This window comes from Scomber scombrus, chromosome 13, assembly GCF_963691925.1.
Source record: "Scomber scombrus chromosome 13, fScoSco1.1, whole genome shotgun sequence".
NCBI lineage: Eukaryota > Metazoa > Chordata > Actinopteri > Scombriformes > Scombridae > Scomber > Scomber scombrus.
Window position 1 is genome coordinate 1,427,717 of NC_084982.1, and position 21,444 is coordinate 1,449,160.

The 21,444-nt window shown below is 40.5% G+C and overlaps 1 protein-coding gene across 2 annotated transcripts in view; it reads right to left on the reverse strand.

Moving 5' to 3' along the window:
- Positions 1 to 1,645: 1,645 nt before the first annotated feature.
- The window catches only part of lrch1 (leucine-rich repeats and calponin homology (CH) domain containing 1), a 94,320-nt gene continuing 74,521 nt past the window's right edge, over positions 1,646 to 21,444 (reverse strand). For both annotated transcript variants that reach the window (XM_062432385.1, XM_062432384.1), the window contains 4 exons: positions 15,494 to 15,603; positions 13,622 to 13,759; positions 13,328 to 13,405; positions 1,646 to 2,372 (listed from right to left, as the gene is read on the reverse strand). In XM_062432385.1, the coding sequence (XP_062288369.1) occupies positions 2,277 to 2,372; positions 13,328 to 13,405; positions 13,622 to 13,759; positions 15,494 to 15,603 (422 nt within the window). In that variant the 3' untranslated portion in view covers positions 1,646 to 2,276. The remainder of the gene's footprint in view (positions 2,373 to 13,327; positions 13,406 to 13,621; positions 13,760 to 15,493; positions 15,604 to 21,444) is intronic.

Here is a 21,444-nt window from a genome sequence, read left to right on the forward strand (position 1 = left end):
CTGCTGCGCTCGCTCCTTTCAAACTGTCTGCTACACAACTGACGATGTCAGTCCACTAGGCAGCGAGCTAATGATCGTCTCTGGATAGAAAATTTATGAGTTTTTTTAAACTCTGTGGCTGTTATTTCTAACCAATCAGAAACAGCCTTTGACCCAGGTGATGTCAGCTTTTCTGGAGGTGTGGTTGCATGAGAGGTCATCGTCACTGACCCTGCACCCTGCACCCTGCACCCTGCACCCTGAACCCTGCACCCGCCTCATCTTCAAATCTAAACTCAAACACAGAGGTGATCATTCATGGAGTGTGATCAATGTTAACATCAGAGTGTGAATAAAGCAGGTAATCAGGAGTGTGAGACTACATGGAGTGTATCATTAACATTAGTGACTGGGTGTTACTGCTGTTTCCTGTCTGTTTTTTCATCAGCATCACGTGTGTTTTGGCACATTAGCAAAGTGAACATTAACTGCTCACAAATGCTTCTTTTCCCTCTGTGACGAACAGTGCAGAGTGCAACCCCCCCCCCCCCCTCAAAAAAAAACAAAACAAAACAACAACAAAAAACCCAACCAGTGAATATCATGACGTGTAGAGGCCTGATACACACAGTGGCAGGTTAATACAGACTCACACAGTTCAGGGACATGCTCCACACAGTCAGTTCAAACTTTTTAGAAAACACACAATTATACCTAAAATATATATTAGAGAAAAAAATACTTTTGCCATATTTCATTTTTGAATGTGTACAACAACCCAAACTCCTAGCTCAGCTTCTCTTTATATTATAAATATCTTTATATTTAAATACAAATGGTGGTTAAAAGTTGCCTCCCTCTATGTTAAGACTAGAACAGTTTGGTGTGTGAGCAAAAAAACGTGCAAGAATGGAAGCAAAACACTCACACAGTCAAGTTACACCTCACCTGAAACCTAAAGAAATGTGAAGATAGATGACTGATGCTTTGTGAAATGAGTTAAAGATGCTGAAGTGTGCACAGACTGCGTGATGTAAAGATGAAGAGACGAGGAATGCTAAAAAGGCTTCACTGCCCGCTGATCTAAAATGAAATCCTGCATCTTTAAAATGTCCCTGCATGAGTATCAGAGCCACTGTTACACAAAACAACTGAGATTTCCAAAATAAAGTCACAATATTTGAGCAGAAGGGAGAAGCTGGGAAGCCAAGTGGTTACTGTGCATGAAATATAAAGCTATTTAATCATAAAGGAACCTTTTTGTAATTTTAATTCTGTAATTTCATGAACATTAATGATCAGAATATATCAGAATTTATATGTATTATTCAAATCAAATCAGAACCTTTTTTATAAGACTAAAGACTAAATCATTGTAAATGATTACTGTTACCAGTTTTCTGTCTTTCTCAGAACACAATGAATGTTCTCTTATATATACTATATATGTCTTCTCTCATAATATTACTATATTTATCTCAAAATTCTTTATTCTCATAATATTGTAAATTTTTCCACAAAAATATTCTGACTTTATTCTAGAAATCACACACACACACACACACACAGACACACACACACCCACACACACACACACACACACACAGACAGACAGACAGACAGACAGACAGACAGACAGACAGACAGACAGACAGACAGACAGACAGACAGACAGACAGACAGACAGACAGACAGACAGACAGACAGACAGACAGACAGACAGACAGACAGACAGACAGACAGACACACACACACACACACACACACACACACACACACACACACACACACACACACACACACACACACACACACACACACACACACACACACACACACACACACACACACACACACACACAGACGCACACGCAGTGGCCCTGGTACCAACCAGTGTAAGAATATCTAAAGAAAAAAAAAAAGGAATCAAAGTTAAATGATAAGGTAATAACTGTGGAGGTGTGTTTATGTCCTTCAGCTGACACACAAAAGAAGAAATCAGCTGTCAAATATTTGGCTCTTCCATCAATCTGTCTGCTTGCTGTTATATTAAGTTATTAATCCATGATTATGTTCCCATTTCTGAATGAGTAAGTCAGTCCACTTTTAGGAGTTTAGTTCCCTTAAAACAATGCTGCATGTGTGAATATAAAAACACTGTGTTGCTAGAGAGGATGCAGAATGACCACAGAGGTGTGATGTAGCGTCGTGTGAAATCGAGTCAGCGTGTTGATCCATGTGTGTGTTTGTTATACGTGTCAGTTAGCGGAAGCTCCGCCCGTCCTCCGCCGCTCACGTCAGGAGGAGAACTCGTCCACCAGGGCCTGGACCGTGACGCACACCTTCACCATGCCTTTCTCCTCCAGGATGTGGTGAGGAAGACACAGTCTGTCCTGGGAGATCAGAGTCAGAGGGAGCAGAAGGATGGAGGAGAATGGGACAGGAAGAGAGGAAAGAAAAACAGACGTAGAGGCAGAAAAAAAAGGTGGCACAGGATTTTAAAAACGTGGTTTATGAAGGTGAGTTGTGTTTCTGTGTTTTTGTGTCTGCATGTACAATGAGTCAATACCTTGTGCTAGAGGTCTTCACAGGTCCACAACCCCAAAAAACAACACAAATCCAGATACAATAGGACCTGTGTATCATTCTCAGGAGCAGTAACAACAACAACTACACTGCACTGCCTTAAAAACTATTTAGACCTCTGGCTCAGGTGATGTCATGTGACCTGCGTGTGGACAGTCAGTAACATGCTGTAATAAGTGATCATACATGAAGTCAGGACTCAGAAAAATGAAGAAATCCGCATGTGACAGCAGAGAGTGGACATGAGTTAAGTTTCATAGCAGGAAGTGAACACTGGATTGGAGGTTTTTGTCTCATGTAACAGAACCTGAAAGGACCAGAGTGACTCAGTCCTTCAGCATCCACTTACTACAAAGATAGTGAGCTCTGGACACGGTCGGGAAAACCGCTGATATGTTGTGAAATATGCTTGTTCAGGTGAGAGTGTGTCATCCAGGAGAAAGTTAGCGTAGTTTAGCATAAAGACAGGAAACAACTAGCCTGGCTCTGTCCAAACATTAAAACCAAAGTTATGATTTGATGGTTTTATGTGCCTGTTATGTCCCATGGTGTTATACTATCTCTCTCCCTCTCCTCTGTGTGTGGGTATGTTGGGTGGTGCTGCCTGATTGGCTGGGGCAAACAGGTTGACTGCTGACTGATTGGCTAAAGTAGAACCTCTCCTTTCTCCCTCATTTCCAACAATGGAGGCCCACCTGTCAAGCTCAGAATGAGGTGTTACTATCTCTGAGTGGGGTGCAGTGACTAGCAGACGTCGACATATTTAAAATGACAGAAAAGAATCAAATAAACCCAAAATGTTTTAGTATTTCTCTCAGAGCTTTAAGTCTTGATAACTCCACTTTAGAAAATGACACTGTAGAACAGACAGCATCCCTAAACTGCATTTATTGCCTCATTCTTTAACACTGTCAAATATTATACACAAGTCATAAAAATGATCTCCTCATACACAGGAAGTCCACCTACATTAGCACAATGTTACAAATGTGTGCAGAGGAAGTGGAAACATCATCATCTGGAAGTGCTACTGCAGGAGTGAATTCACAGAAAATGAATAAATAGTGATTAACATGAATGATGTCATCCATGTTAACAGATATGTTGATATCAACCTGTCAGTGTTCTGTCTGTTTCTGTAAGACTGAGTACAAGTGAAGCATCCATATTCATTCACTTTCTGTATATCCATCCAACAGCCAATCAGCTGCTTACTATGGAGTCTCAATTCAGTCATAATTCAGTTATGAAACAAATCACCATTTAAAATAATAAAACATTTTTTTTTAAATTCAGTCCATTATTATGTAATGTTTTCCATCGTTATGACATGTTTCCAGTATTATCAAATACTTTACTCATTTTTATGAAATATAATCTTATCATAACTTAAAGCTGCAGTTGGTAAGTCTTAGATAGTCTTAGATAGACTGTCACTATGTAAAGACAGCATTACATGAAACTAATAATCTGTAAAAAACAAAACAAAAAAAAACAGGCTCATTTAGCCCCACCTACTGCTCCTACTGCAAATTGACAAATTGCCAGAATCCACCGCTACCAGACAAAAAGAACCAATCAGAGCCAGGATGGTGTCCGATGGAGTGTCTGACAGCTGTCGATCACTGCTCACGCACACAGCCCCTCCCCCTTCCTCCTCAGCTCGGTCAAGCTCATATCTCTCATATCTATTATTTTAAATGGTTATTTATTACGTAATATCTTATTTCATGGCTGAATTATGACTCCATAGCTTACATGGCCAGGCTTTAGGATGTATTATAAAGTTGCCATGGGAACAGCAAACATCCACATTCTTAAAGTTCAGATTCCTCTATGTATCAAACCCTCTAAAATAAACAGCTTAATAAGACTAATATATATATATAACTTCATAAACTCATCTAGTATCTATAGCCCTTCAAATATTCTCCAAAAACAGTCACATTGCATATCAGGATACAGTAATCTGTGAATGTAAAAGATCATTTCACTTAGTGCTGGAACAGGAGAAATAAAGAAATAATAAATCAACATTCCAGTTTTTTAAATCAGTTTTGATTAAATTAAGACATAAAAGTATATTTAAGTGATTGAAATGATGAATAACTGCTGACATAATGTTTCCATTCACTCCTCAACTCTTTACAATCTCATACTGGAAAAGAACTAATAGTGTCACTGAGGAATCATGTGCTCATCATGAAATATGAACAGTCAAGTCACTAACTGCAGTCACTCTGATAGTTAAACTATACATGTGGTATTGAGATGTAAGCAGGAGAAGATGTGGAATGAGAACAATGTGGCAGCAGGTGGAACACTTCATCCAGCTCTGATAAGAGCTGCAGTTCATCTGGCAGCCATTCTGGAGGTCTGCAGCATTTCTACTGCTCATCATTTCAGTTTTAAACATAACTGGAAGACGTTTCATTTCTGTGTGATCAGGATGCCAGTAAGCACTGATTCTGCTTTTTGTTATGTTGAAAAGAGAACGTTGTTGTTATATATCTAGTAGGTTACATATAAATGACAGCATTACAGTGACTATCTGTAGTCAACCGGCTGCTATAATTCAACTCTCTCTACAGGAAATGAAGTAAATGTAATGTGAATGAAGTTGAAACTTAAACCTCTTAAGCAAAAGAGTCTCCAGACATGCTGTGCTCTGTGAGGCTGTACCATGGATTTACAAAGAGAATTGGATACAGGAAGAGCACCAAGCATTGAAGCCAATTTAACCTATGCTGCATTCCATTTACCTCGGAAGTTGGAAGTTGGAGCTGGGAATGACGTCACACCTAAGTTTGAAGCGTTCCAGTTTAAAAGTCAGGAAACCAGTTGTAGCTAGTTTAGCCGCTGATAGCAATACCAGTTGATAAAAACACATTTAACTGTATTTTGTGCTTACAATCACTATGGCAACATGTCCACAGATAGAAGTTGAGCAGTGCTGTGTGTACCACTGATTTAATCTGCTAATAAACAGTATATATTTATTTTCACACTGTTGATGCACACGGCAGCTATCTTGGATTTTGAGCTCGGGGTCGGTGAGGTTCTCCCAACCTTCTGAGTCAGACATCTGACTTAAGGGAGCATTCCAGTTGAAATTTCTGAGTGGGAACTGTCAGGGAAATTTTGGGAAATTTAGCATCACCCAATAGCATCACGTGATGCTATTGGGCCTAAAAAGACTTTTCTTCATAGACTTACATTGTGAAAGAGACGTCTGTAAATCAGCAGATACATTTTTCGGAGCATCACAATCTCCGTGAAACGACTGATTTTACGATCAGAGTTTGATCTGTTTGGTCTGATCACATTTGGAAAGTCTAGAAGAGCCACATGATTGAATTGTTTTATCCACATTCAAATTAGCTGGAGGGCTAAACTAGAAGTGAGCTGTCTTGACCAGCAGGAGTCTCCAGTGAGCATGCTCTATGGGTGCATCAGGCCTATAGAGCATGCTCAGTATGGTTTCATCCAGGTATTTCTTTATAGCAGGAAGTAACTGTTTTGCTTCATGTGCTACTGAGCAACTTTCCTAAGAATGAACGCTGTATCCACTTTTCTTTATACACCCATGTGCTGGACTCAGGCACAGCAGTGCTTTGAGCTAAATGTTAACATGAGCAGGCTAACATGCTCACAGTGTTTAGCAGGTATGATGTTCTTCATGTTAGTTTACTATGTTAGCATGCTACTAATTAGCACTATACACAACATACAGCTGAGGACAGGAATGTCATTGGTTTAGCAGGTGTTTGATCATACATTATGATTTGACCTGCTGATGGCAGTAGATAAAAGGTCAGCTGATCAAAGTTATTACAGTTCATCGTCTGGGGATTATGAATGTCTGGAGTCTATTGTTCCCTCTGAAGGACAAATGTGGATGAAAAGTGACAGCATCACTATATTCAGGTCCAGTCAACCTCTGGGAACCATGAATGTGTTTATGTATATATACTGTATATATAACATTATCTGCCAATATATTGATATCAGAATTGTTTTGCTCTCTAATATTGGTATTGGCATCGTCCCCAAAAATCCTGTATCAGTGGGACTCTAGGTGCTATATAAATACAGATTATTTATTCATATGTTATGTAATCTGCATTGGTTGGTTAGTATGGAAGCTGCATAATTTCTTCTTTTTAAAGAAAAAAAAAGAACGATTGAATTGGACCTTAAACCTTGAAGTATCAACAAAGTGTACAGGGAGCATCATTAGTCATCAGTGTTGGGGGTAATGCGTTGAAAAAGTAACGCGTTAATATATTACGTTGAGGCAGTAACAGAGTAATATAATGTGTTACTAACTATGTTTTGGTAATATTATTACAGTTACTGAGTCCGGTAACGCGTTACAATCCGAGCTATCTCACAGACGGAGGTTTCCAAAAAACAACCCAGGCGCAACAGCCGTAAATAAAGAGGAGAAGAAGACGGTTTTAAATCAACAGAAGAAGAAGACGGTTTAGTTTGGAGATGGCAAGATGGCAACAACTGATAATTCAACGTTTTCTAAGTAGTTATACTTGCAGTATTTTGAATTAGTCACAGAAAAGGATAAGAACCTCACAGTAAGGTGGACTTTATGTGTTGGTGGGAGGCCGAGGGAACTGTCTAATGTCTACGGCTAAAAATAGTACAAGTAACTTCAAGAAACACCTGGAGAGAGTGCACAGCAACAAATATTGCGCGCCTTCATCCTATCCTTAATGTTTATTTTGGTGAAAGTAACTAAAAAGTAATGAGTAACTTATTACTCTACACAGAAGGTAAAATTGTAAAGAAACTTATTACTTTCAAATGCAAGTAACTAGTAATATAAAATATATTACATTTTGGAAGTAACTTGCCCAACACTGTTAGCCATTAATGCTGACTTGGTAAATGAAGCATAGAATGGTCAACTTAATAGTGTGCATTTAAAGCTGCTGTCATGTAACCTACATATTTATCACATCATTCAAAAAACAAAAACAAGTGCAGAGAGCCATTTTATCAACTAGACCTCCATGATGGTACCAAATAGCTGCTGGGAGAGTTCTGCCACAGTTAACTGGAGCCAACCAAAACAAATACTATCGTTGCCTACCAGGCCGCTAAATACTGTACAATAATCATCTATAAACAATCAGTAATCTGAATTTGTTTTGTAAGGGAGGAGACATCCATACTGAATGGGTTTTCCCACATGGTGTTAATGTCTCTAAAGGACACACTCAAAAAAGTTGTTGTTGGTGGTGGACGCACACAACCAGAAGACAAATAAAGCAGGTGCTGGACCAATACCTGCATTGGGAGCTGCAATGTGCAGACCTGTCTCTCGTTTCTCTAAAGGACACACTGCAATCATTGTGTTTTGTTGTTTTTCAGGACCAAACAGAATAATCATGGCTCCAAGGGGTGACGAAAAACAAGAATTTGATTCTAAACTTTTTAAATCCAGGAACTCCTCAGCCCTGCACCGCTTAAACGTCCCTGCTGTATGAACACTGATGACATCAGCCACTTCAAGTAACCTTCTGCTCCACGTTTCCTGCTTCTCTTTAGAGTTTCTGTGTAAATTTATTGCAAAGGCAAAAACATTTCATTGAGCTGATATTCCCCAAACACGCAACAAGAAGAAGAGAAAATCAAACAAGGGTTACAAGGCAAGGAGAGAGGCATGGGCTCATGCTGATGCTGCGTTCATATCACATGGGTACGTCTGCTTCTAAGATAATCTAACTTTATTTGCTCTGAATGGGATAAATAAAATGTGAGGGAAGTTGTTTTTGATGGTTTTCACTTGTGTAAAATACACACTTTAAAGGTGCAGTGTATAGGATTTAGTGCCATCTAGTGGTAAAGTTAAAGATTGCAACCAACGGAATAATTTTAGTCACATGGTGGAGCAATATGACATAATATGAGACGTTTACTACTAAAAATGATTGAGTGTAGTCGCTCTATAATCAAGTTTCATTTTGAGCGTGATCTTTCCCATGTGACATGAATGCAACACTTCAAAAATACAGAGGAGGAGCCTGTGCATAAAGAGGGAGGGGCAGTCAGGTGACTGACGGGAGGCCGTTGTCACGGTTACGTCAGCTCGCTCCAACTATAGGCCACGAACAGCAGAACTAGGCAGAGGATGTGAACCAGGCTTGAGCCAATAAGGTCCCAGATTTGCCAGGCTGGAGGCGGGGTTTGAGTGGTAACAGAAACCAATAAGGGAGTCTCTGACACCCCAGAGGAGGCGGGGTTTGGAGTTGAGATTGCCTCTTCCTGTTTCCTGTCCGGAGAGGTTGTATCCAAGCCAACCAGCGCCTGAACTGTGGCGCGAAGCGGCTGTAGGCGGCACTGGGTGATGTCATAGGGGGAACAGAGGGAAGACTGGTGTCCCCATCAGGAAGAGAGGAGGAAAATAAAAGAAGGAGGAAGGAGGGACAAATGCAAATAAGGGGAGAAAGAATAACGGGAAGGTGGGAGTAGGAGGGAAGAAATGAAACAAAGAAGGAGAAAATGAACGAGAGGAAAGAAGGGGGGAAGGCATAGAAAAAACAGAAATAAGGGAAGTAAGAAAGGAGTAAGGGATGAATGACATTAAAAGGGATAATGAAGATGGAGTGAAGATGGGAGGCGTAAACAAGGGAATGAGTAGAAAAAGGAGGGAACAAAGTTGGTGGTAAAGAAGTGGAGTTAATTGAAGCAAGAAAGAGGAGGTGACATGTTTACAACCCAAACATGGGAGAGGAGGATGTAAGAAAAGAAGAGGAGGAAAGAGGAGAAGGGATGAAAGACAAGAAAGAAACAAAAACCAGGAGGAAGAGGAGGAGAGACGAAGGAGAGGAGAGGTGAAGAAGAAGAGGATAATGTGTGTTATGAAGATGAGAGAAGGAAACAAACCATTGCAGCAAAACCAAAGATTCAAAGTCAGTTTGAGAGAAATATGAAAAGTAAAAGACAAAATGTATGAGGGAGGAGGTATCAAAAAGGAGGAAGAGTAGAGAAAAGAGGAAGAGGAGAAGAGGAAGAGGAAAAGGAAAAGGAAAAGAGGAGAGGAGGAGAACATGGTGCGATCCAGCCGGAAAGTAAAAAGAGAAAGAAAAGGCAGGAGGTTAACCAATGGACACAGAGGTCAAAGGTCACAGAAAAGAGTTTAAGCTGGTGAGGTGAGGCGGGGCGAGGCAGACATAGGTTACCATGGCAACAAGCAGGCACACTTACTGAGAGGACTGAGACATAAGTTTGACACCGTTTGACAGGTGAGCTCTCCTCTCCTCCAGTAAGTACGCCACAATGAAGTGAAGTGGCTGATGGGAGAGCCAGTGCAGGCAAGCCAACACGTTAGCTTACAGAAGCTATTAGCACGTTAGCTTACAGAAGCTATTAGCACGTAAGCTTGCAGAAGCTATTAGCACATTAGCTTGCAGAGGCATTGTCAGTAGTGCATTCAGGCCGCAGGAGAGACTTGAAGAAGCCAGCAAGCAGCAGCAGCAGCAGTGATGGAGGTCAAAGGTCAACCAGTCAGTTCAGAGACATGGTTCAGAACCAGAGAGAAAAAATACCTTCAACAAAAGACTGTTCTGTATGTACATATTAACCCTTTAATGGTCTTCATTGTTTCCATTTCTAACACTCAGCTGAAGTGTGTCCAGAATATTGAAATACAAAGTTTTTGATAAACTGTTGTCAACTCTGATAACTCCAATCATTACATTAGTTTGAATTTCAAATGTTCCTTGTAGGTAAATTCAGGGAAGTACTACTGAGTGAAGCACAATAATAGTTGTGCACACTGGAGGAGAATAGAAACGATAGAGACGATAAGAAGAGAATCCATCATCCAAAAGACTGTTCCACCACCACTCAGTTAAACAAGTCTGATCTAGTTCTACAAAAGACTTCTGGTTACTGTTACATGAGCATTCATTTTTTATTTCTTTTTTAAATGTACTTATTCATCTTTATAAATGTTCCTTGTTTTGTGTGACTGATTCTATTTGAGATGATTTAACTCTGAGCTCTCCTTCACATCTCTGTGTACCTTTTTTCTGCCACTTTCCCGGTGGATGATCATGGAAGCTGTGGTGGAAATAAATGAAAGTTCTGACAACATTTTGGGTGCAAATTCAGGAGGTTTATCTCCGCCCAGTTACTGTAGTTACAGTCAAATCAAGCGCACCTCATTGAACTGAACAGCTTACACAAGTCTCATGTTTTACCTGGAAGACTTATGTCTTAATGCTGTTATTCATCGTTTGTGATGTGAAAACGTCAGAGAAATAAAAAGCGTTTATCCTAGTGTTAGAGTCACTCGGCTCACACTGCTGTCCTCTGATTCTGATTCAACAGCCAAACTCCAACACTGGGCCAGCTGACCAATCATGTAACATCATCACTCACTGACAACCGCAGGACTGATCTGTGGTCGGTTTTATTTCACTTTAATGAAGTCAAATCTGTGCAGATTGTTGAAAATGCACTTTTACTGCTCATACTTAACGTTCTTTAATGTTAATACCCAAAGGAGCTAAGAAATGCAAGTAAATCATTTCTCTGTTTACTGATCAGGACCATTAAAGTGTTAAAAGATAAAATATAAAAATACAAAATAACACAAACACATAAAATAAAACAATTACATTCAAATCCAGAATGATGAAAATCCCAAAATGCTTCAATAACATACCATTCAGCTTTTTATATTACATTTCCATCACTCACTTTCCTGCTTTAATGATGATGTCACTGCAACTGTAAATATATATATAATACAGATGTTCACTAAGGACCAATGTATATAATAATACCAGTGTATTAAAACCAGATGAGCTGATAATATAGAGAGATGATAAACAATAACATTAAAGTATTGCCCCAACAAGCAGCAGTCAGCAACATGTATCAGTCACCTCTTAACCAATTAAAATGCCTCTCTGTCTTTAACTGGCATCCTATTGGCTGTGAACGATGATTCTGTACTGTACAGAACACTTCATGTTGATTAACACTGTTGCACATTTAACATTAGCTGTGTCCCAATTCAGGGGCTGCATCCTTCGAAGGATGCATTTGAAGGCCGATTACGTCACAACGCTGTGTGAAGGCTGTCCCAATTCAAAGGCTCCTTCAAATGCACCCTTCAAATGCACCCTTCAAATGCGACTTCTTTTCCCTCTATTTGGAGGACACATCGCTACTATCCTTCGCGGCCTCCCATATCCCAAGATGCTTTGCACGCTGCTGCTCAATCCTGAAAAAAAAATCGGCAGCCGTCAGAGCCGCTTCTCCTCTTCCTCCAGAACAAGGAAGATTCAAAATAAAATCAAAAATTGCTCTGGCTCAATCATTTTTTAATCTTTCTTTCTACTATTTTACTTCCTTTGTTCTTTCTCTCTTACTTTTGCGGGCCTGGGCTTCAGAAATCGTGACGTAATGGTAAGGACGGGAACATCTGGTGACGCAACCAGGAAAGAAGGCTACACCGTCCCATTTAACAACGGTTGATGCATCCTTCGGAGGTTCCTCAGAAGGAGTCGCCTTCCTTACGAAGGATGCAGCCCCTGAATTGGGACACAGCTATTGTCTTTAGCTCTCTCTCTCCTGCCGCTGTATTTCCCAGAATCCACCTGTCAGAGCATCTGAACACTGAATAGATTCTATTTCTGAACTGAGACACCATGTTCAGACTGCACACTGACACATGTGTTACGTACTGTATGTAAGATTTGAACACATTTAAAAAAAGATGGGTAAAATCTAAACTTGTATATATGCATTCTCTCTCTCACACACACACACACACACACACACACACACACACACACACACACACACACACACACACACACACACACACACACACACACACACACACACACACACACACACACACACACACACTAAACCAAGAGCGGCTCAGTCAGCTCAGAATGAAGCCGCTGATCTGATGGACTCCTGTCATGATGGAGGAAGCTGGTAGCCACAGGCAGCGATGACAGCGGTGATGAGTCAGCATTAAATGTAGACATTAACGACCCAGTTTAAAAAGCAATGAGAACAAAAAGGAGGCAGGTAAGAACAAGTACTGAGAAGAAGGCAGAGTGGCTCTCCAGCTTCTCTTTGGACATAGAGATTTCACTGGAGTATGTTACACTGGAAAAGATTAGAATCAAACTATCATTTGATGTTAAAAAGTTCTCTGATAAGGAATCCTGATTTTAGGGGGAACACATGACTAAAGGGTTGAGAATTGGACCATCAGCCTTCCTCCCAGACCTGCTTCACAGTTTAGTGTCGTCATCAGTGTCCTGCAAAAGCTCCGACTTCAGTTTTCACATCTCTTACTGATATCAATCATAAGATAATGCAAGCTGCACATGTTGTGTACGGATTCTTTCTCTCACATCCAGGAAATGTAAGGTAAAAGGGACTGAGCTGTTTGCAGGACACCTTCACACTTCTTTCTACATAATACAGTATGTATTTGATTTGTTAGCTCACTGAAGCTAAACTGAAACCATGCTGATGATTTCAGCTGATATTTTAGGGGAGAAGAGGAGGGAGGGGGGTTTCTCTGATGAACAGGGGGTTTTCAGGTTGGAGGTTGCTAGTTCAAATCTCTGGACTGACTTGCAGAACATGGTTCAGCAGCAACCTCACAGTAAAAACTTGAAAATGGACCCCAGTTCAGAGGGGGGGGGGGGGGGGGGGTCACTGTTTTCACAGCAGTACAGTGGTACAAAGGACCATGTCTTACCTCTGGCACTCCTATCTTCCTGCACGCGTCCAGGAAGTTCTCCACATTTCTCCGACACTTGGCCATGCTGAGTTTGGGCTGGAAGCACAAAGTCACACACATTCAACTTCATTTCATCACTGTTTGTGAGAGCAACTTGTTTTATATCAGAGAAAAGTTGAGTTCAGAGATTAAAACAGATGACAGATGCTCTGCACTGAAAATGTTATGTGCGCAGGTTGCAGAGTATCATGAATATTCATCTCGGGGGGGAGGGGGGGGGTCAAAGGTCGTGATTGGCTGTCTGAGGCGTACCACTGCAGGTGAGGGAACGTGAATGCTGGCGACAGATCGCGGGCGAATGTGGTTGGCCAGATGGCAGAGCACGACACCGTCCATCAGAGACGAGCCGAGGTCTTCAGGAAGAACCACCTTCAGTCTGCTCTCGATGCTCTGAGGAGAGACAGGGACTGGTTACAACTATATATACACATGTGTGTGTGACTGCTGTGTTCCTACCACACTACATACTGACAGTATACAGCACTGCACTGGTCTCACTCTCAGTAAGAAATGACTATTTTTTACAGTGGTGGGGCGGCTGTGGCTCAGGATTGAGAGCGGTCGTTCACCAATTGGAAGATTGATGGTTTGATTCCCGGTTCCTCCAGTCCACATGTCCATGTGTCCTTGGGCAAGATACTTAACCCCAAATTGCTCTTGATTGCTGTGCCAACGGTATATGAATGTGTTTATGAATGGTTAGTCTCCTCCTGATGAGCAGGTTGGCACCTTGTGTGGTAGCTCCTGTCATCAGTGTATGAATCTGTGTGAATGGTTGAATGTGACATGTAGTGTAAAAGTGCTTTGAGTGATCATAACGACTAGAAAAGCACTATATAAGTACAGTCCATTTAGTCCATTTACCATCTATTATAATGTTAAAAAAAAATCTGTGCTCATACTGTGTGTCACTGCTGCAGCGGTGCACTTTTACATACAGAGCTTCAACATCTGCTGCGTGTCAGTTTGGTCTGTAAATACTGAAACATCACAGCAACTAGTGTCTGAAATCCTTCTGATCAACACACTGAATCAGCACACACCTCTGAACTCTGCTGCTTTTCTTTTCATTTCTCCGTACAACTTACAGCAGTAACAGCTCATCAATAATTAGCTGCAGACACAGCTGGAGCCCACAGTGTTTACAGGATGTTATAGTTCTCAGTGTGGACGCTCACATCGTTGTCATTATAGTTATAGTTATAGTGCTCAGTGTGGACGGCCCTTTAAAGGTGCAGTGTGTAGAATTGACTGGCATCTAGTTGAACAGAACTGGAATAAAACATTCACATAAGTATGTTTTAATCAGTGTATATTCACCTGAAAATAATAGCTGTTGTATTTTCATTATCTCAGAATGACCCCTTTATATTTACATAAGAAGCAGGTCCTCTTCCACAGAGGCTGCCATGTTGAACCACCATGTTTCTACAGTAGCCCAGAACGGACAAACCAAACTCTGGCTATAGAGAGAGAATTTCATGTTTTTCCTACATACATGGAAGGGAAGGAGGAGGGGATGGGTATTCAGTTGGTTGCAGTCTGCACCCTCACCACTAGATGCCAGTCAAATTCTTACACACTAGTACAGTTTGGCTAATGATGATATGATGATATTTAATGTGGATGTTGTCTTTCAGGTGAGTTTGGTATAACCAAAGATTTATTTACAACATGTGTCACAACCCTCTGCATCTGGAACTTACTGCATGCATCATGCTTTTATGTAATTAGATGGGAATATCTTTGCTTTCTTTCACCACAGCAGGCATGATAAGGACACATTCTACTCCATATGTTTTACCAGAGGTTTTTTTTAATCATTTCATTAAATATCCACAAATATAAATACTCCAACAATAAAGTATTTCTCCCTTTTTTAATTGGTCTCTCACTGTGATCACTTACTGTGCAAACAGAAAAAAGTGTCAAAACAGATTTATGTGTAACCTCCCCACTGTCTTTACTTTTGTTGTCTGTATGTATGCAAATATGATGATATTCTGTGTCCATCTTTTGTGTTAATATAATAGAGTTAATAAAGTATTATTATTAACTATAGGAATGATAGACAGAAGGTGGTTAAATAGTCTCTGAATAAATCATGAGGTAAGAGTGTCTCACGTCTCTGAGCTGCTCCATGAGCTCCAGCTCCTCTCGCAGCTGCTCCATCTTTCTCCTCATGGTGAACTGAGGATCCACAGACTCCAGACTCTTGTGGCTCCGCAGGAACACTGCAGGTCACACACACACACACACACACACACAACACACACACACACACACACACACACACACACACACACACACACACACACACACACACACACACACACACACACACACACACACACACACACACACACACACAACAGAGCAGGAGAAGAAAGCAGCGTTAGTCTGAGACAGCGTGAACACAACACATGTCTACATGTAACCCAGCCAGGCCTGGAACTCATTACAAGAACCACAGCGACATTTCTGAAACAATAAAAAACAGTTCATGACTTGGTGAGCAGAGTTTGACCAGCTGCTCCTGGAGATAAGACATCACCACTATTTCAAGATCTTTGTGATGGCAGCAGCTCAGTTTGATACAAATCACAAGTTCACATGGAAACAGATGCTGGAACTATACAGAGATGCAGCTGAAACATACAAACACACACACACACACTGTCTTTTCACAATACCGGCTTTAATTCATACTGACAGACTGGAGTTACAATAAGTGGGTTGATTTCATTTAATAACTTTAGGTATCATCAGGCTGACTACACTGACCTGTGATCACCTGAAACATCTCTCCTAAAGCTTCACAGTGGTTCAAGCTGCTATACCTGTGAAGCTTTCCACTGTACAACTGCACATATGCAGTTTACAGTTATAATGATGATGATGATGATGATGATGACATCTCAAAATACATGGTGATTTGTAAAGAAATGAATGGAGGTGGACAAAAGCAGCTCACATCAGCCAGAAGCTAAGTGCACACATCTTCACTGTGATGAAGTGACCCTCTGTTCATCCACATCTGTACTCACATACTCACTGACACAGAAAAATAAAGCCTTTCTGCCATAAAAGATGTAGGAAGCTTACGTAAGCAGGACATTCACATGCACTCATGCAGTCAGGGCTCAGTGCACTTTTAGCTCTAGCTCTGTCACAGGAGCGGTCATGTGAAGAGAGTTCACTGCTGCGTTCTAACAGCCCGCTGAGCAGCACACTGAACACTGACTTTTACACATTCATGTGTGGACGATTTCTTTATGTGGTTATAAAATCAATATCCCTCTAGGTATAAGTACATAAAGTACATACATGCAGCAGGATGGAAATGAGACACCTTCTGTGGGGAATATGAGTATTTATATAGAAACATTACAGCTGTTGTTGACTCTTTATCAATTCTACTTCAAATTGTCCCCACTCACCATCACTTGAATGAAATGATATGAATCAGAAGAAGTGGACAGGAATGTGAATTAATATGCAGAATCAGAACAAGATTCAGTCACATATAAATGAGTCACAGAGAAGCGCAGTGTGTAGGAGGGCGCTGAGTGGGAAACATGTTTGGCCTCTTCACACACTGAACCACAACACACACACACACACACACACACACACACACACACACACACACACACACACACACACACACACACACACACACACACACACACACACACACACACACACACACACTACTGAGAGGTGAATCACTCAGCTCCTCACTGTCCTATTTTCTGCTTAAATCTGCCCTGAACAGCTTAAATGAAGCTGAACAGAGCTTGTGTCTGTGTGTTTGCACTGAGCAGCCACAGGAGGGAGCTAAAGAGTACCTGCAGTGGGTTTATCTCCTGCTGTGAGGAGCAGAAGACAGTAGGACAAAGGACAGGAGGACTACACACTGCAGTCTCTACAGCTAACTGTCCTCACAGCTCGGCAGATGTCTTAAATCACAAACGTCATTTTCTTCTCACAAAAAAAATGCCTATACTGGAAAAACAGAAAATCTAAATTCTACATTTTCTACAGAAAAAACGTATTCATATATACATTTTTACAACAATATCATCACTAGATCTATCTATCTGTCTGTCTGTCTGTCTGTCTGTCTATCTATCTATCTATCTATCTATCTATCTGTCTATCTATCTATCTATCTATCTATCTATCTATCTATCTATCTATCTATCTATCTATCTATCTATCTATCTATCTATCTATCTATCTATCTATCTATCTATCTACCTATCTATCTATCTATCTATCTATCTATCTATCTATCTATCTATCTATCTATCTGATTTCTGATTCTCCACTGAATATACTACCTATACATAATTTCTTAAATAATATACAATATAATTTTACATGTATTCATTGAAATATCTTAGAATTGTGTTGGTTAATAAAACTAATGGAGGTGACTGTAGAGCTACTGAACTCTAAACTGGTTAAATAATAAATAATCACTAGTCAAATACAGCTGCAGGCAGTGCAGCTCAGACTGTATAATGATGACAGCTTGACTTTGTGTGTGTGACATTCACTATAGACATTTAAACTGTGACCTGAACCCCTGAGAGCCCAAACACATGACCCCTACCAATTCTGGGTTAAAGGGACAGTTCACACAAATACATAGCAAAAAGAAGCATATCTATCATCCCCAGAAAGTCAGTAGCATGTGTAAAAGTCCCACTATAGAAATCTTTACATGTGATAGTTAATTACAATTACACATGCACAATACTCAATGTACTGCTCCCTATTAAACTGTGTGTGTGTGTGTGTGTGTGTGTGTGTGTGTGTGTGTGTGTGTGTGTGTGTGTGTGTGTGAGAGTGTGTGTGTGTGTGTGTGTGTGTGTGTGTGTGTGTGTGTGTGTGTGTGTGTGTGTGTGTGTGTGTGTGTGTGTGTGTGTGTGTGTGTGTGTGTGTGTGTGTTGTGTGTGTGATATGAGTGAACTGGCCCTTTAAATTGCTATGGGTCTCAGGTTGTATGAAATGTATTTGTGAGCCAACAGGAGCAGAGAGTGTGATAACATGCACCTGCAGGTATGTCAGAGACTCAAACATGACAAAAGACTGAGTAATGAGATGTTTGTATAATCCTGCAGTGTGTGTGGAGAAAGGAGAAAGAGAAAGATAATGATGACATCGCTTTATCTCTCCTTTTTTTATCTTCTGGGTCAAGTCTTTTTACAAGCTACTGAACGCCCCCTCCTCCTCATCTTTTTTTTTACTCTTCTCTCTAAATGCGTCTCTGTGTCGCTGTCATCTGCTCACATCGAGCCTGCAGCATTTTCTTTCTGTGTCTCTTCCACTGACGGGTTATTAATAAAAGAGATTAGTGTGTATTTTGAAAAACCCTGCTTGAGGGTGTATGGGTCCTTCTATCATCTTTTCCCACAAATAAACCACTCCTAGCTTTCAACTTGTTCACACATTCCCGCACTCACACAAAGTGACCTGGTCAGCAGTTTTCAGACCGAACCAAAGATGTTCCGCTGTCCGCTCGGTAAAGACTGGCAGTAATGTGTATGATCATCCCGCAGTTGGACAGCAGTTTGTTAAAGACATAACTCAAACTCTTTCTTGTGCTGCCAAATAGTTGTGGTTGCATGTTCATGTTCCAGTGCAGCACTTCACAGCTGGGCACTGTTAGAAAAGTACAACTAGTCGCTCTGATTTGCTCCTCTGGCTACAGTGCCAGCAGAGGCTCATGGGTATCGTAGTATTTACAGCCACCTGTGGAGCCAAACTGACAGAAACAAGGCTGAGAGTCTACTAGCTGCTCTGTGAGGTTGTTGGATGTTGAGCTATATGGTAAAAACAAGAGAAACAGAGAAAATAATTCAAACTGATGGCTGTAACATAAACCTATAATATCATTTCTCCTGTGTTGTTATGTTGGAAAACATTGTGGAGATCATAAAAGGAAAAGTAAGAATGGGAAAAATACTGGGGAAAAAATGGTATAAATATACTGTATAGTTGGTATGTGGTGTGGAACTGTGACACAGTGACAGAGAGCTGGTCTGATTAGGACACTGTGTTTGAGATTGATGATAACAGAGATGGATCAGCTCATTTTACATTGCTGATTTTATATTTCCCGTGTAAACCATCTCTCTGTTACTATGGTTACTGTTTGTTGCAACAGATGCTACACCAACACACTCTGTCTACAGTACCACAGTACCACTCACAGATCATATGTCTGATCTGGCTCAGTCAGCTTGTCTGTGTTGAGTGTGAGAAAGAGAAATCTTTCTCACGGTACTAAATGTTTATTTCTATTCTGAGATTCATGAGATTTGTTTGGTGTTTGTGTAAACTGCACCTCTCAATAATATGCTCCTACTGCTGAATAGAAACAGGTTCCAATGTCAGTGACTGATGTGTTTACTGATAAACAAACAGAATCAGCTTTCACCACATGGACCATGCATCCATTTATGGTCCCAATGATTTATTCACACACATTCATGAATCTTGCTTTATATTGTGCATCATGAAATATGTATTCATCACTATTATTGGGACTCATTTGTCTGTAGTTGGACCCACTAAGGTCACACTCATCTTTATATTCGAAAACGTATACTTTATTTTCATGCCTCATTTCGTGATGCAACTCATCACATTTTAACTTTTGTTATGGCAAGAAAACAAAACAAAAATGTAACTTTGATCAGCGTTTCAGTGTGTTGTTTTCTTTTTAGTTTAAAAAAAAACAAAAAAAAAAACAGGGATGTGGGCAGGTGGGTTAGAATATTTCCCATAGTGTGGTGTAATTCAACTCAGAACTGCAGCTGAGGGGAAATACATCCAAGTGTTTTCACTTTATAATGAAATTACTCCATAAAAAAGACAAAAAAGTGATTCAATCCCAATTTTGAAAGCTTTATACACTATCTAGACAACACAGCCACCTGCTTCTCATTCATACTTGTGATTTCTGTTCTACACTTCTGCTGGTTGAAGTCAAGGATCACTTCACCTTCATCACAAAATATTTTTTAATCCCTACTGAAATAGAGCCATGCACTTTGTTCTGCTGCCATAATCAAAACCTACACAGCTGAGATGTCTGCAATCACCTTTAGAATGGAGATAAATGGAGGTTAACTCCATTCAAAAATGACATTTAAAAACATTTCCAGAAACTGGGTCCTACTGTAGTTACTCTTGATAATAAACAGATGTCACTTTTTTCTGCTTGGTAGAAAATAATTTCCATGATACCTGATCATTACGACATTACAACTAAGCACCTCAACACTCCAGACTATCATTGATTCACAAAGTCTGTTGAACTTAATTTGTCACTTTATGATGTGCTAAATCGCTTCTTCATTCACCTTCACTGTGGCAGGAATGGCAGCTACATTTATCAGCACCTTGCTCCACCAGGCAAATGTATAAGAGTGTATTTTATCTGCTGTTCAAGGCTACATATGGTCAAACTTTGGGGTAAACATTCCTGTAATAAATCCCGGATGAAAATCACGCACGCACGCACGCACGCACGCACGCACGCACGCACGCACGCACACACACACACACACAGGCTAACATGCTAAGACTGTGAATGATTGTGTTAGACACGGACATAGACACAAGTAGTCACATATATAACCATTCATTCATTGACCACGTTATTCTACTCTCACAAAGTCGGATCACATGCACAACATGTAAACACACACACGCATACTGATGATTGGTTGTTAATGAGGTCATGAGCAGTGATGATGTGAGTGTTTCAGTTCTTGGTGATGTCACTCTCCCTGAGGCCTGAACCCATTACGGACCATTAGTCATAATCTTATCACACTAAAGCTCTGATGCAGAAACACACAACGTGCTGCTTCAGTGAGAGAAGGTTTGTGTAAATCACTGAGAGGAAACACTGCTCTCATCAGTGCAACAGCAAACTGACTAAAAAGGAAAAAAAAGCCCTGTGAGGCTGTAATGTAATTAAACACCAGAGAGAAAGAGTTTACTGTATAAACCATTGAGACACAACATAAAGCTGATGTGTGTCCTGCAGGTGG